The 15,548-nt window shown below is 48.4% G+C and overlaps 5 protein-coding genes across 9 annotated transcripts; 2 read left to right on the top strand and 3 right to left on the bottom strand.

Moving 5' to 3' along the window:
* Nucleotides 1–6: 6 nt before the first annotated feature.
* CG3511 (uncharacterized protein) lies at nucleotides 7–2,883 on the bottom strand. Of its 2 annotated transcripts, NM_138091.3 has the most exons (11): nucleotides 2,803–2,883; nucleotides 2,436–2,738; nucleotides 2,182–2,385; nucleotides 1,941–2,124; nucleotides 1,654–1,886; nucleotides 1,382–1,595; nucleotides 1,026–1,328; nucleotides 840–958; nucleotides 574–694; nucleotides 295–514; nucleotides 7–226 (listed from the first exon to the last, which is right to left on the bottom strand). In NM_138091.3, the coding sequence occupies exons 2-11, from the start codon at nucleotides 2,602–2,604 to the stop codon at nucleotides 80–82; spliced, it is 1,914 nt and encodes a 637-aa protein (NP_611935.1). In that variant the 5' UTR covers nucleotides 2,605–2,738; nucleotides 2,803–2,883; the 3' UTR covers nucleotides 7–79. The 2 variants fall into 2 exon arrangements, with proteins under 2 accessions (NP_611935.1, NP_001286847.1); NM_001299918.1 differs by lacking the exon at nucleotides 2,803–2,883 and having other exon boundaries at nucleotides 2,436–2,661.
* Fcp1 (TFIIF-interacting CTD phosphatase) lies at nucleotides 2,689–6,523 on the top strand. Of its 2 annotated transcripts, none has more exons than NM_001299917.1 (7): nucleotides 2,689–3,392; nucleotides 3,483–3,576; nucleotides 3,639–4,075; nucleotides 4,157–4,338; nucleotides 4,401–5,570; nucleotides 5,641–5,850; nucleotides 5,908–6,523. In NM_001299917.1, the coding sequence occupies exons 1-7, from the start codon at nucleotides 2,986–2,988 to the stop codon at nucleotides 6,048–6,050; spliced, it is 2,643 nt and encodes an 880-aa protein (NP_001286846.1). In that variant the 5' UTR covers nucleotides 2,689–2,985; the 3' UTR covers nucleotides 6,051–6,523. The 2 variants fall into 2 exon arrangements, with proteins under 2 accessions (NP_001286846.1, NP_611934.1); NM_138090.2 differs by having other exon boundaries at nucleotides 2,850–3,392.
* On the bottom strand, nucleotides 6,428–8,956 carry uri (unconventional prefoldin RPB5 interactor). The gene is made up of 4 exons (NM_138089.4): nucleotides 8,895–8,956; nucleotides 8,526–8,824; nucleotides 7,071–8,469; nucleotides 6,428–7,018 (listed from the first exon to the last, which is right to left on the bottom strand). The coding sequence occupies exons 1-4, from the start codon at nucleotides 8,922–8,924 to the stop codon at nucleotides 6,551–6,553; spliced, it is 2,196 nt and encodes a 731-aa protein (NP_611933.1). The 5' UTR covers nucleotides 8,925–8,956; the 3' UTR covers nucleotides 6,428–6,550.
* A 495-nt stretch (nucleotides 8,957–9,451) lies between these two features.
* Nucleotides 9,452–12,903, bottom strand: CG11414 (uncharacterized protein). Its single transcript, NM_138088.4, has 6 exons — nucleotides 12,372–12,903; nucleotides 12,168–12,313; nucleotides 11,541–12,104; nucleotides 10,265–11,483; nucleotides 10,000–10,197; nucleotides 9,452–9,931 (listed from the first exon to the last, which is right to left on the bottom strand). The coding sequence occupies exons 1-6, from the start codon at nucleotides 12,648–12,650 to the stop codon at nucleotides 9,734–9,736; spliced, it is 2,604 nt and encodes an 867-aa protein (NP_611932.2). The 5' UTR covers nucleotides 12,651–12,903; the 3' UTR covers nucleotides 9,452–9,733.
* Nucleotides 12,904–13,422: 519 nt separating this feature from the next.
* On the top strand, nucleotides 13,423–15,543 carry Nurf-38 (Nucleosome remodeling factor - 38kD). 3 transcript variants are annotated; one of them, NM_079125.3, is made up of 6 exons: nucleotides 13,423–13,657; nucleotides 14,100–14,218; nucleotides 14,285–14,680; nucleotides 14,736–14,887; nucleotides 14,946–15,055; nucleotides 15,378–15,543. In NM_079125.3, the coding sequence occupies exons 1-6, from the start codon at nucleotides 13,450–13,452 to the stop codon at nucleotides 15,407–15,409; spliced, it is 1,017 nt and encodes a 338-aa protein (NP_523849.3). In that variant the 5' UTR covers nucleotides 13,423–13,449; the 3' UTR covers nucleotides 15,410–15,543. The 3 variants fall into 3 exon arrangements, with proteins under 3 accessions (NP_523849.3, NP_001137758.1, NP_001246494.1); NM_001144286.3 differs by having other exon boundaries at nucleotides 13,457–13,657; NM_001259565.2 differs by lacking the exon at nucleotides 15,378–15,543 and having other exon boundaries at nucleotides 13,457–13,657; nucleotides 14,946–15,358.
* The last annotated feature ends 5 nt before the right edge of the window (nucleotides 15,544–15,548 follow it).

Raw genomic sequence — 15,548 nt, 5'->3', positions numbered from 1 at the left:
AAAATTCTTTGCGGCGCATTGGCGGTTCTCCGAAGATTTGAAAACCAGTGTCGCTGAAAGTTTTATTTTAGCCCTCTGCTCAATTACTTAAGTGTATCGAAATAATTTTAATGTCGTCGTAGGGCTTGTCCGTCTTGGGATTCGCCTTGGAATTGCAAATGTTGAGAACCACCTCCATGCCGCGGTAAACTCTTCCGAACACCGTGTGCTTGTTGTCGAGCCAGGGCTGCAATTAGAGATTGGTACTTAGTCAATCCAGTAAAGTAAACTAATCACCGCTGCATTCATCCTTACCGTGGGCAGGACTGTGATAAAGAACTGGCTTCCATTCGTGTTTGGACCCGCGTTAGCCATGCTGACCGTGTAGGGCCGATCGTGTTTCAGGCTCGGCACGAACTCGTCTTTGAAATCGCTTCCCCAAATGGATTTGCCGCCCGTGCCCGTTCCCGTGGGATCGCCAGTCTGCACCATGAAGCCCTTGATCACGCGATGGAATATGTGTCCATTGTAGTACCTGACAAAATAATGTGATTGCAATGGGACAGTTCTCAACAGTTGACGTATATATAATACCCATTTTTCGCATGAACACAGAAGTTCTCAACCGTCTTTGGAACCTCCTTGAAGAACAGCCTCATGTGGATATCGCCTTTCGTGGTGTGGAGCACCACGTTCTCGTAGATGCGTTGCACGACTAGAATAGAAGGAACATTTTGTAATGAATTGTTCTTGAAATATCTGATAGGAATAACCTTCGTCTTAAAATATTGTTGGCGTGCAATAGAAACATGTTTTGGGTTAGTTAAGAAAGGTTAATGGGATAAGCCAAACCAAAATACCTGAAGCTTCCGGCACGGCGATAATGTCCTCCTTCGAGGGCTTCTCGTTGAAAATATCGCGGTCGACATCCTGCAGATCCGAGGGCAGTCTTCGGCTGTACAAATAGAAGCGACTTTTTCTAATAAGAGTAGTAGAATGGACATTATAATACAGCATAGATATAATTCAAAACGGTATGAACTAACTTGTAAGCAGTGCAAAAGGCTGTTGGATCGTTAAGGATATTCTGGAGTGCTGGGTTTTCACTGGCCTCTTGCTCCATTGTTATAGCAGCTTTTTGGCGCTTAATTCTTCCTTGAAACAAGGCCACCTGGAGGGGCCGTATGTTGTCGGTTTTTCCTAGAATTGTGACGCAGCGATTCGTTACCACATTGATCACCTTGATGCCCAACATCGTTGGGTAGAGCAAGAAGTTGCCAGTGCTGTCGAACAAAATATTAAGGGTTGCATTCTGGGCAGTCTTCTCCAGATCCCGCTCAGCCGCCATTCTGGAATTCATATCTTTAAACCAATAAATAATAACTATTTTATTCTAGTTTACCTTCTGCCAAACTCCATGTTGGGCAGGGCGTGCTTCGTCTGCTGCATTTGGGTGTATGTAGATAGAGCTTCATCGAATACCCGGATCAACTTGCCCGTGTTGAACTGAAAGACGCGGACCTTACGATCTGTGGAAATGGCGGCAAAACGCTTTCCATCCGGCGTGGCGGCTAAACCCGTGACTTGGGTCTTCTGTTTGGCAAACTCAAAGAGGCCTAAAAGGTTAATATTTAGATGAGTCTAGGTTCACTCAGCTTAATCATCGATCTATACTTGTGTCTAGCTTGGAGTCAAAATTCACCAGACGCTGTGGAAACTTGTAGTCGTACTTCGAGTTTTGCCAGTATTCGAGAATGCCATTGCGATCGACAGAAATGACGGTCTCCATGGCCACATTCAAGCACATCGCCACCACGGGCGCCGAGTGAAGTTTCTCCAAGGTGTGAAGGGCTTCTCCGCCTCCTTGCCCGTCGTAGATGTGTATGCGGCTACTCTCTGAATCCGAGCTGGAGGAGGAGCAATCAGAATCATTAATCTCCAGATATTGATAAGGTACTTACATGGCCAGTGCTTGTACGGCATCTCCCGGCCCATTTATCCACTCACTGCACTGCGGTGTGTAGCCCAATCGAATGATGTTGATCATGTCGAAGTTGACAACATCGAAGACCTTGGCTGTCTGATCCGTGGCCGCCGAGCAGAGCAGCGTGCCGCTGTCGTTGGTGGTCAGTGATTTGATGGGTACTGCAACAAACACTTGGTTAAACGAAGAAATACACGTTATGTGGATCAAGAACCCACCTAGGTGGCTGCGAAAGTGCTTGACGAACTCGATGCCCAGCTCGCCCTTCTTCCAGAATTTGATGTGTCCATCCAGACTGGCGGTCACTACGAAATCCGTCTTCGTGCACACCAAATGAGTGATCACATCGCGGTGCATGTAGCTCCTCTCGTAGCTCTCAGCATTGGGCAGGTTTTCCAGGTAGATGTGTTCATAGGGCAGGACTATTTATTGATTAGTTATAGTTAAATGAAATCTAATTCTTAATAATAACCCTTCTTTTTCTTGGCGGGCGCGGGAGCGCTCTGCTCTGAAGGCATGGGTCCAATCCAGGCGTCTTCCTCGCCTTCCGCCTCTTTTTCGGATGACACAGATTCCTCCTGGGGCTCATTCTCCTCCTCCGGGGCACTGCGCTTCAGGTCTTCCTTGGTTTTATCACTCATTTTGGAAGTTAATAAACAAAATACGACTGAACTAGTTTGCCGCCGATTAAACAGTGTTGGTTAACGGTCAAAAGCAGCTGATTCAAATGATTCTGCGATATCTTTGGACGAATATCCTGTATTTTAACTCAAAACTAAAAGAAACGAGTAAAATAAATTGAATTACCAATTAATGGTTAATTACGCACATTAACTAACCAAATCGAAGTGAAACCCCCATCAGTACTTTCCGCCTTTCGCGCTCAGTCAGCTGTTTGAGAGCAGTTACAAAAGTTGTCCGCGCTCTTATGCGAATTCCGCGCAATATTCACACAAATTGCAAACACAACAAGGCACTGGGATTTAAACAAATCGTTTGTATATAAAAACGTAAGCCTTGCGATGCAGAACATACCGGACGAGGAGGGCGCGACGCCCAGCCGCGCGCCAGGGGGCGTGGCCGCATCTGGAGCTGCCGAAGGCGACGATGGCGGCGGAGGAAGCGGAGCCAAGAACAGCGCCAGCGGCAACAGCAACAACAACACCAGCGGTGGCGGCATCATTGTTTTGAGAGCTGCGCTGGGAGAGAACGAGGCGAGAGCGGTAATCAATAAATGGCGGGTTCGCGAGGGACAATTCGTGTCGGCGGCCCAAATCTTGTTTCTTTACCAGCCCGTGGGCGTGGACGCGAAGGACGCGAAGGACGCGGGAAAGCCGGGCGGGGACTGTGCCATCCAGAGGTACAAGTCCCAGCGCGCCGGAGTGGTGAAGAAGCGCCTTCGCAAGGAAGGGGAGCTTCTTACGAAGGGGTGAGTTTGGGGGTTGCAATCGGGCGGCGATTGGGCGTGGGGGAATGCAATTATGCAGCCGTATACACACTAACCGAGCCTGTTCTTTAGGGATGCCATTCTGGAGCTGTCCGAGTGCATACACACCACGGTCATCAAGGACATGTGCGCGGACTGCGGAGCCGACTTGCGTCAGAACGAGAATGTGAGTGCACATTGCCACCCACCTCAAGGGGCATATAGAATAATTAAACATTTAACCCGCAGGGACAGACCTCCGAGGCCTCGGTGCCAATGGTGCACACCATGCCCGATCTTAAGGTCACCCAGAAGCTGGCCCAGAAGCTCGGGCACGACGACACCCGCCGCCTGCTGGCGGATAGGAAGCTGGTCCTGCTTGTCGATCTCGATCAGACGGTGATCCACACCACCAACGACACTGTGCCGGACAACATCAAGGGCATCTACCACTTCCAGCTGTACGGCCCACATTCCCCGTGGTACCACACGCGCCTGCGCCCCGGCACCGCCGAGTTTCTGGAGCGCATGTCCCAGCTGTACGAACTGCACATTTGCACTTTTGGTGCGCGTAACTACGCGCACATGATTGCCCAGCTGCTGGACCCGGAGGGCAAGTTCTTCTCGCACAGGATTCTGTCCAGAGACGAGTGTTTCAACGCCACCAGCAAGACGGACAATTTAAAGTGCGTTTCTATACCTGAAAGCTGTTTGGATTTTCACTTGTTAAACGTGTTAAACAATAATCTACAAATTGTATATTACAGGGCTCTGTTTCCGAATGGCGATTCCATGGTGTGCATCATTGACGATCGCGAGGATGTGTGGAACATGGCTTCAAATTTGATTCAGGTTAAGCCCTACCACTTCTTTCAACACACTGGTGACATCAATGCCCCGCCGGGTTTGTCTAAGCATGAACTGGATGGCGAAGGCGTTGACTTTAAAGGTGGGTTGGGTGTTCCAGCAAGCTGACTTGAATGTTTCTAACGATATTTCCATTTGTTGCAGAGATTACCGAGAAGCATGGGGACAAAGATAAGACGGAATCCAGCAGCGAAGTCAAACCAGAAGACACCGATAAGGGTGATAATACCGTCACAAGCACAAGCAAAGATGACGATGTAAACGAGGAGTCAGTAGACGTGTTCGAAATAGAGGGCGATGCCAAGGATCCAGAGGTTTCCAACGCCTCAAGCGCTACAGAAGCACCCAAAGAGCCGAGAGACAAATTGAATGGCAAGACTAATGCTGAGGATATTGTGGTCATAGACGACAGCTCATCTGGCTCACCAGATGCTGAAAAAGCAGCCAGCGATGGCGAAGACGTAGTAGTTATTGATGATAATTCCAAGGAGAGCACAAAAGCCGAGGTGCCCCCCACACCGGCAGAAAAGAATGAGGTTGTAGCCTCATCCACCACTTCGCCGGATGAGAAGCGCCCGTCTGCTGACGCTGATGTGGCCACCACGTCTAAGACGCCCAGCTTACGAGCACCGCTCGAGGGGCAAAAGCAGATAGAGATTGAAGACCCCGACGATTACCTGCTGTATCTAGAGGTCATACTTCGTAACATTCACAAGCGATTCTACTCTATTTACGACGAAACCACGGAAATACCCGATCTAAAGGTTATCGTTCCGAAGATTCGGAGCGAAGTGCTGCGCGGCAAGAACCTGGTGTTCTCCGGCCTGGTGCCCACGCAGATGAAGCTCGAGCAGTCGCGGGCGTATTTCATAGCCAAGAGCCTGGGCGCCGAAGTGAAGCCCAATATTGACAAGGAGATAACGCATCTAGTGGCGGTCAACGCAGGCACCTACAAGGTTAACGCCGCCAAAAAAGAGCCTGCCATTAAAGTGGTCAATGCGAATTGGTTGTGGACCTGCGCCGAGCGCTGGGAGCACGTGGAGGAGAAGCTCTTTCCACTGGACCGCAAGGTACGCAACAAGGGTCGCCAGCCACCCGCCCATTGCCATAGTCCCGAGCACGTGGTTAACTACAGCGAGCGTTCGGAGATCTCACCCTCGAGCAGCAAGCAGCAGGAGGAGCAGAGCGGCAACTTCCGCGAAACGCTGAATCCGCTGCTGGTCTTCACCAACGCAGATATCGAGTCTATGAATAAGGACTACGAAACATTCTTCGAGTCAGACTCGTCCAGCGACGAGGGTCCTGTAAATTTTGGTAGGTATTTTACTTATTAATCCATGTGTCTGTATCCACGTTTAATCGAATACGTCTTTAATAACTCAAGAAAATCCACCAATGGACAAGAAGCTGTTGAAGAGAAAGCGCGAAGATGATAATTCCAACAGAGCTCACGACTTTTTCACGCGAAGCGATGATATAATGATTGGAGCGCCAAACCTCGTGGAGGTGGACATTAGCTCGAACGAGGAGGCCGATGACAATAACGAGAAGGAGGACGATGACGATGAGATGCCCAGCGCCAAGTTTAGGCGAGGTAGCCCGTCCGCACAAAACTTGTGTTAACCTTTTAATATTTGCATCAATGTTCCAGGGGAAGACCTGCCTTCCGACCTGGAGCTTGGATCCGAGTCCAACAGCGAGAAGGAACCGGAGGACGAGGACGACGGCGAATGGAACATGATGGGCGCCGCTCTAGAAAGGGAGTTCCTCGGCCTGGAGGACTTTGACATGTAGAAATTCTGTAGCATCTGTGAACACCAGACAGGGCCATGAGACCCCGCGTTGGAGGCATCCCTGCATCCTGCTGGCCAGACACTCAAGACATATTTGATTCTCGGTAGACCATGATTGAACACAATGGAATGGGCTGTGTCCTTGAGTAGAGCGTCCAACTACACTTATGCTTAGGGTTCGTACTGTATGTATTAGCTGTTAATATGTACTTTAGAATAGCCTGTAAGATAGCGCACACGTGCGGGCGGCCAGGTCCTTCAATCGCGTACATTCTTGAATCAAAAACTCTCATTCTGATCTAATGTAAATTGAAGCCTACTGTAAATGTAAATGTTTTAAAAATAAATTCCGTTTCAGCGGACTAGTACCTAGTGTTTAATTTTAAAACGAATGTACACCACACCAGTAGTTGTTTATTGTTTGCGTTGTGTTTGTAATACAAATTCACATTAAACTTGAACAAATATACTAGTAATATCCAGCTGAAGTTTTACTCTTCGCTACGTTTTGTTAAGGGCTCGCTGCTCCTTGAAGCGGCTAACCCGCTTCTTTGGCGCATGCGAGTCGATGAACTTGCCCGGTGGCAGAGGCTCCGGTGCAGTCGGCTCCTTCTCCACAAGATCATGCATGACCTTTTGGTAGGCGCTCATGTCGCGCAGGTCATCGTCTAGGGTGCGCTCCTTCTTCTTTTGATTCCGGACCTTCCTGCCCTTCTTGGGCTGCTGGTTGACATTATGCGGCTCCAGGTCCACAGCAGATTTGTTTCGTAGGATCGATTTGGTCGCTGATTCAGGGTCAGTAGCGTCGCCCTCCGAGGAATTGGACTTGGAGAACTTCGCTCGGTCCTTCTCATACTTCTCATAGAAATCAAATGGATTTCCAGGTATATCATCACTTTGATCATTACTGGTCGGAGTTATGGAGCCGGAATGTGTGAAACATATTTCCGAAGAATTGGGCTTGGAGAACTGCAAGGCCAGGACGTTAGCTTATGATCTGATCGAACTAACATGATCTTACCTGACTTCTGGGATCTTCATAGGCTGATCCACGTGCAGCTTCGCTCATTATGGGAACTTTAACGTGCTCCTCGCCTTCAAAGCCGTTCACATAGATAGGAAACGAATCATTAGGCCGCGCCCGGTCCTTCTCATACCTCACATAGAAATCAGAGGGCTTTCCAGGTATGCCATCGCTTTGATCACTACTGGGCGAAGGTATGGCACCGGAATGTGTGAAACTTATGTGTAAAGTGTTTATGAGTCCCGTAGACTCTTCCATAATTCGATTGAGTAAATCGAAGTCCTGGACACTCTGGTTTTCCTTGACAAACTCAATGTTTCGTTCTACTTTTTGCAAGATATCCTGGGTTGTTTGACGTTTTGTTTTAATGGATGCGGGTTGTGGATCTCCTGCCGGTTTAAGAGGTGCATTTAGCTTGATGATATCCCTCGAGTTCTTTTTCGCATTGGGCAACATTTCGGCAACGGTCTCCTCCCTTCTGAATTCAAGTTTTTCGTCGTCGAGGGCAAACGAAATGCGACGTTTATTTGTGCTGGATTCAGATACAGTCGAAAGCTCTTTGCTTGGCTCATCTGGAAGATGATTGTTTTCGACAACCTCCTCCTCTTCCTCGCTGGCCTCCAGTTCCTGCTCAAATACCAAGTCCTGTAGGTCGTCCTCTAGCATGACCACCACATTCATCAAGTGAATCAGCTCATCGCTTATAAAGTTGACCTTTTGTATCTTCCTCATTTTTGCTTTAAGTACATGCAGTTGAGCTCTGAGGAACGGCTCACGATCTTCGTTGGGTAGCAGCGACATCTGCTCCCGTATGGTTCGCACCTCTTCCTCCTGGTCACCCTCATCATCATCATCACCATCATCTTCCGATATGGGATCCTGTATTTCCACGTTTCTATTGGTTCCTGCAGTGCGTTTTTTGGAAGATGGAGTTTCTGTTTCTCCGGACATGAGCTGGCGCACTAGGTTATCCGTTGTTTTAAGGCTTTCTTCTGCTTCTGAGCTGAGCTCATCGGCTTCGTTCTGCTCCTCGGCTTCCAGCTTCTTCCACAGCTCATCCTCCTCTTCCTGGGTTAAGGATTTAGGACTACTTTCGTTGGTGGATTTCAGAGGTTCTTGATTCAGCATATCGTGCAGCTGATCCTCGTCGATATTATCTGGATCTAGACCAAGTTCCTCCATCATTTCTCGCTCTTCTAGCTTCCGCAGCACTTCATTATCTTTCTTCACAGGTTCCGCCTCCCGTTCGAGGCGCTCCTTCTGCTTTTGCTGTCGCATTCGCTTTCTGTGCTCCGCCAACCACTTGTTGTGAGACTCCTCGTTGAAATCCTCCACAATTTCTACTTGGTCGCCACTGGGAACCGCCCCCTCCGCAAATGGAGTGTGGAGTTTTTTCCTGTTGGAGGAGCGTAAACATTACTCTTCCCTACTTCTATTTACTGATACACTTACTGCCACAGATCGTTCTCCACGGCCAGCTTCTTCAGCTGCTCCTCGGCCAGCTTCAGGCGGTACTGGCAGATCTCCTTGGCCTTGTGGGAGGAGCAGGCGGAGAAGTAGCCCTCGTAATGACCCACCAGAAGCTCGTTGGTGTGGATCAGCTCGCCGGGCATCAGCGCCTTCCGTCCAATGGGCACCATAACCTCCACGCTGAGATTCTTTGCGAACTTGTCCAAGTTCCGGATGGTGCTCTCATTATCGCGCTTGAAGGCTTCCCAGCGCTCTGTCTCGCTGGCGTTCGTTTGGAGGGCCTGTCGTACAGGGTTCCATAAAGTAATTACCCCAGTTTCTCCATTCATATATGGTAATTAATAACATTACCTGTAGCAGAGCATCCTCTCGCCGGTCCATTGTTATTGTTGTTTGCGACTTTAGTGTGACCGTAGGTCTATCCAAAAAAAATAATCTTCAGTAATGCATTTTCATATAAATAATTATAGTAACATTATAACCAGTAATTAATATGGATTCAGACATTTATGTGTTACGTAATAAAAACTTAATACAAAACAGTGTTAGTTAAATTTGATTTATTTAAAAATGTACTAACGCGAGTCTGCGCGCCTTTATAGATTTCTACCTTCATAATAATTCTATGTAGAAAAATGGAGAATGAGCTTTTCTCGAATTTCATATTCGACAAAAGCTCTACTTTTCCTCAAATCAGAAAACTCAACTACCAAGCATCGCTCCCCAGCTAGCAAACCACGTAGATAAGAGCAGAAGAGCTCCATATGTCCGATAATAAATCTGCTCCATACGACCCAACAACTACAACCAATTTCCATTTGGTGATAACCAATTTGCGACCACCATATGTGGACATTAGATAGGGCGACAGGTTAGGCAAACATACCAGGTGATTACGACTAATAATTGTGATTGATTTGAACTTTATTAGGTTGCGGGCATTTGCTAGACACAAGCTCACTCGTAAATATTAGAAACGCATCCAAGATAAGCTTCTGTCCGGACTAAGTCACATTGAACAGATGGCTTCGTGGGTCGCGCTACATGGACTGATGGGTTCGGCTAGTTCTTTTTCGGGTTTCCACTCACAACATGATCTGGGGACATGGTTCCTAGATGGTTGACACGGTATATATGTACATAGAAAATATACAGGGATAAAGCTTTTGTTGTCCTACAATCCGACCACCTCAATTGCGGTGCGTGTTAGAGGCTGAGCTTCCGAGTACGGGGAAGTTTTTGGTCAGCTCATGCGCCTGCTGGTGGCTCTTTAAGTCGGCGGTGATGAGGATCTGTTTGCACACCTTGCAAACTTCAAGCGCGGGCACGGATTTGCGCTCGGCGGGCGGCAAGCTGTTCAGGTGTTGTTTGTGCACTAGGTAAAGTTCCTGGAAATGGCGCAAATAATGGAGTTACTCTTTATTTACTATTATGTGGTTTTGCAAACGGGTCTTACCTGTTGCTTACTTATGTCCGGCAGCATGGCCAGCAGCTCCGGGAACAGGTTGTAAAATGAGCTCAACATGGCGCACTGGCAGTGCTCGTAATAGGCTTGGCCAGAACAGGATCCGTCGCGGAACTTAGACGAAAGCAAGCGGAATTCGTTCAACGCCTCTGGGGTCTTGAGCAGGGACATAACCTCATCAACCAATTTCTGGACGCAAGACAAATGCTTTTTAAGTTAATGTTTTCTAACTAATTGGCAAACGACGTTAGCTTACCTGATTCCTGACCTCGGTATCTGGTGGATCGGTGTACGTATAGGGGCTGGGTACAATGTCATACGACTCGCCCAGCGAATTGGTGAACGTGAGATTGTTGGGCAGCTTGGCCACCGAGTTAACAGTCACGTTGGACACGAATCCTGGTGGTGGCTTTAGCGGTCCGCCAGGTTTTAAGCCGGGAGGAGCACGTATTGGCGTAGACGGAGCCCCATTGGTTTTTTGTTCGTTGTTATTATTTCTCTCCTTCGGTTTGGCCGTCTTAGGCTGATTCTCCTGGTTGCTCTTTTTATCCTTCTGCTTTTTATCCTTTTTATTTGCCTGCTGCTCTTGAACATTGTTGTTGCTTGCCTTGGGAGCAGGTTTCGATGTTGGACTCGGCAGAACCGGGGCCGGCGCCACTTTGGCCTTGCGATTCTCCAGCTCACGCTGCTTCTTCTCATTAGCTGGTTTCGACCAGTTCAATGAAGGAGATCCACTGCTGGGCTTTGGAGCAGTCGTCCTGCTTGAGCTGGCGCTGGCACTCGGTCCGAGGCTAGGGAATTCCGCCGCAGTGAGTTTGGGAGCACTCTTCTTCAAAGCCTCCTGGCGCGCTTTGGCCTCGTCCTCCTCCTTTTGTACCATTTGAAGCTTTTGAAAGGTGCTCGGGCTAGCCACTGACACGTAGTCATCGGCTAGAGACCGATGCTTAGCGGAGATGTTCGCCATCGGCACTGGCGATCCGCTAGGCAGCATATCCTCCTCCAGGTTGCGCAGATTCTTCTTGTTCCCCTTACCCGGTAATGCAGGAAAGTCTACCTGCGGCGTGGCTGCCTTTTTGGGCACGGCTGCTGATCGATTTGACACATGCAGGAGCATTCCGTTACCGGGAGGCCCACTTCGACTGCCAGAACCTGCCGCGCTTGTGGGTTTCTTAAAGACAGCTGCCACGGGGTGCTGCGATTGAGCAGCCCGGGCGGCAATGCTGCTGCTAGTGGGCCCAGTAACACCACCTCCATTTCCTCCTCCCAGAGCCGGGAAGTTTTCTTTGGTCCGAGCAAGACCAGAAGTTCCACTAAGATTGCGCATCGAGGGCGGTGGCGGTCTCACCAAGGATACGCTGGGAGCTGTGGAAGCGCCTCTCAATGTGGGAAACTGTTCCTCGTTGCCAGCATCAATGCTCACATGGCGCTGGGTGATCGAAGGCAAATCGTTCTGGTAGTCGTTGTGCTCGTCATTCCTGTAAGGTTTACCATTCTAAGAGTGCCTTCTTCAAATTGGATGGCCGCTCACTCACCTGGTTCTCACGCTGGTTATGCCCTGCTCCGTCTGCCCACTACGGCCACGAGGCCCCAAAGTGATCTCCACCTGCAAGGTGCGCGTCTGCTTGGCCTGCTGCTTGTTGAGCGACTTGCCGTGCACGTTGGCCACGTGCGCCTTGTACTCGATTTCGTTGCGGAATGCGCCGACAAACTGCTCGGTGGCGCACTTACCCTCCTCGCAGAGAAAGTGCTCCGCCCGGAAATGTTCCGCCAGATCCGCATAGTCATTGTAGAACTCATTGCAACCATCGGCGTCGCAAAAGTGGCAGAAGTAGTGCTCGCGGCGCAAATGACGGAACAACTCATCACGGTCCACATAGCGTTTATTGCAGTATTCGCACAACGGATGACCGCGATGCGACCGATTGTCCGGATCGCCCTTGGTGTTGTGTAGCTGCAGCTCCGCCTGAGTGTAGCACCTCCGTTCGAAGGTGAAGATATTGAGGGTCTCGACGCATAGGTCACAGTACAGAAGTTTATGCTCGCTGCGAACATGGTTGCGAAGGCCCTCGAACGTGCGGTATGGAGGTGCATCGCATCTGCAATTTAGCGTAGAAGGGTGAGCCTCAATGGTGCAACTCAAGTGCGGGCAGAATACTCACTTCGGGCAGGGATGGTCGAGCAATTTGAAGAATTGCTGTCTTATCTCTGCGGTGCAGAAGCCGATGCGGTACTTCTTGCTGTATAAATCAGAGCGGTTATTTGCCTCCAGTTCGCGATAGGGCAGCTTGTCCAGTGTGAACAAAACCTGCAAGTGTTTTAGAATTAGATAGAGATTCGGTTCTCTAGACAAGCGCAGGACTTACCTTGGACAGGACGTGGCGGCAGATGGGGCACTCGTTCTGCTGGCAGAGAACCCTCATCCGAGTGGAGCACTCGTAGCACACGGGATGATCACAGTCGCCGATGGAGAAAATTTCCACGTTTTTGAAGCACACCACGCAGGCGTTGTCGTCGTTGCCCGTATAGCTCTCCAAGGCCTCCGGCTTGACAGCAGCGTTATCAGTGGTGGTGTTGGCCACTCCGTCTTTGGGACGGCGGTGGAACGACGGCCTGGCCGAAGATCTCGGTTTTCCGTTCTGCATTTCACTAGAGATTTTGCAGTGAATGGAGGGGGGGAATTTACTTGTTGCCACGGGCACTTGAAAATGTACGTGTAACGACTGCTTTCGGATAAAAGCTGGGGTTTCTTGGATCCCCCGGTTTGTTTACTCTTTTGGAATATCTCGTCAGCAAAATAAAGGGGAATTTTTGCAACGCCAACTCGAAAGCAAGGCAACACGCACACACGACAGACGAAAAGAAAACTCAGAATTTAGAAAACTCGATTGCCAATGTTATCGATGACACTGCTCGGATCCCCGATAGCACCGATAGTTCCCAGTTGGAAGCTTTGTTAATGTTAAGTTAACATGACCAGAATTCGGACAATTTCGCAACGATCAGTAACCAGTACAAGTAAAACCTATTGACTTCGAATTTATAAAAAATTCAATCACTTATATGAAACTTTTAAAATATTTCTAAGTGCTTCTTCTGCAGGTATGAACATATTCAAAGCATATTTTGTTTAAGTTTTTACGATTTGACAAAAACTAAATAATCTTTAAGGTTTTGATAGTTGTCTTATTTATACTGTAAATAGATTTGTATAATAATTATAATTACAATATTGTATTTTATATTTAATAATAATAATTATAATGTTATAGTTTTCATATAATAATATTTATAATAATAGTTCTAATTGTATGAAAAAATGAAGTTCATTCTCCATTGGAATGGATGAAATGGAATCGAGCTATACATTTTCTGAGCAGCACTGTTAACTGTAAAATCGGGTCCTATCGCCCTATCGATAGACTCAACTCAGGGCTGAAGAAAATGTTGGCGAAAATTACAAGGAGTTCATTTTACGCTTCACGTGCGGTTGGTCGCTTGTCCGGCTCGATTCCAACGTCACCAGCGGCCCTTGCCAGCAATTGCAGATATATTCAGATAGAACGGAAGCGCACGAAATCACACGAGATGGCTCTGTACGAAACCGTTGAGAAGGGCGCTAAGAATTCGCCGAGCTACAGCCTGTATTTCAGTGAGTAGAGTAGCGCATTGGGGGCCAAATGTGAATGTGACCCGGCTTAACCCTTTGCTTGCGCATTTGCAAGTTACCCAAACTCGGTGCAGTTAATGCACCTAGAATTAGTTGATCGGTACCGGAATGGTTATGCAACAGGTCAAACCGGACTCTGCTTATTTAACTCGACGCATTATCAGCACTATCAGCCGATCCGATTTGTCTTGCGTCGGAAATGGCGGAAACACCAAGAGTTTCGGCCCCTTTGGGCTTATCTCTTTCCTTTATTAGCCCATATTCCGAATAGCAGATATCGAAACTGGTGGCTGAATTTCGGTTTACTGGCACGCAAATTAGTGACCTTTGTCTAGCCGACAGGTCCCCGGTCACTATTAATCAAATCGCGTGTCCAGGTGTCGCCCATATATCAGGCATAATAATTTCTGGCCATTCTCCACAGAAAACAAGTGCGGCAATGTCATCTCGCCGATGCACGACATTCCACTGTACGCCAACGAGGAGAAAACTATCTACAACATGGTGGTGGAGGTGCCACGTTGGACCAACGCGAAAATGGAGGTCGGTCTGCCTGTCCCTAAGATTCATACTTCTGAATAATACAAAAATTGCATGTCTGACCCTTAGATTAGCTTGAAGACCCCTATGAATCCCATCAAGCAGGACATCAAGAAGGGTAAGCTGCGGTTCGTGGCCAACTGCTTCCCGCACAAGGGCTACATCTGGAACTACGGAGCCCTGCCCCAGACCTGGGAAAACCCCGACCACATCGAGCCCTCCACCGGCTGCAAGGGTGACAACGATCCCATCGATGTCATCGAGATTGGCTACCGAGTGGCTAAGCGCGGCGACGTGCTGAAGGTCAAGGTGCTGGGCACCATTGCCTTGATTGACGAGGGCGAAACCGACTGGAAGATAATCGCCATCGATGTGAACGATCCGTTGGCCTCGAAAGTCAATGATATCGCCGATGTGGACCAGTACTTCCCGGGTCTGCTTCGTGCCACCGTTGAGTGGTTCAAGGTGGGTGGAATTCGATTTTCGGACGATTCCCTCTCTTACCCTTTGCATTTCGCAGATCTACAAGATCCCCGATGGCAAGCCTGAGAATCAGTTTGCTTTCAACGGCGATGCCAAGAATGCGGACTTTGCCAACACCATCATTGCCGAGACCCACAAGTTCTGGCAGAACTTGGTGCACCAGAGCCCCGCATCCGGGTCCATCTCCACGTGGGTTAAATGCCATTTTATACATTTACAATTAATCCTAAGTACGTCCGTTTCGCAGCACCAACATCACCAACCGCAACTCGGAGCACGTCATTCCCAAGGAGGAGGCCGAGAAGATACTGGCCGAGGCCCCCGATGGCGGCCAGGTCGAGGAGGTGTCTGATACAGGTAAGGTTCACTATATTAGATCGAACTTATAGCTGCTTCACCCGATCCCAACCAAAAACACACTACTCCAACACACGCTTTAACCACCAGTAACTTGCAAACAAATTGGTTACACAAACACAACCTGCACGCTTACTAATAGCTACTTTAATTGTCCAGTTAGCAAGCTAAATTGAGATTACTCCATGCTGTAAATACTGCTGAAACCCAATTTATGTAATTGGCTTGCTTGCGTTCGTTAATCGTTGTACATATACTTTATACTGAATGTTATCCTGAAATAAACCCTTTTTATACCAATTTACGTCCTTTGTAATTGCAGTCGACACTTGGCATTTCATTCATCTCAAGTGAGATGTTCTCCTGGGCTGATTCCATCACAAGATCCATGATCTATCTGTAGTCCAATCGAATCGAAAATGCTTGCACTTGTGAATTATTAATACTGAAATATTATCGTACGTTGAATAAAGTTTTGCACCGCAATCAAATT

This window comes from Drosophila melanogaster, chromosome 2R (genome assembly GCF_000001215.4).
Source record: "Drosophila melanogaster chromosome 2R".
In the NCBI taxonomy this organism is placed as follows: Eukaryota; Metazoa; Arthropoda; class Insecta; order Diptera; family Drosophilidae; genus Drosophila; species Drosophila melanogaster.
The sequence above is the reverse complement of the archived record's forward strand: the minus strand, read 5'-3'. Positions and strand labels throughout refer to the sequence as shown.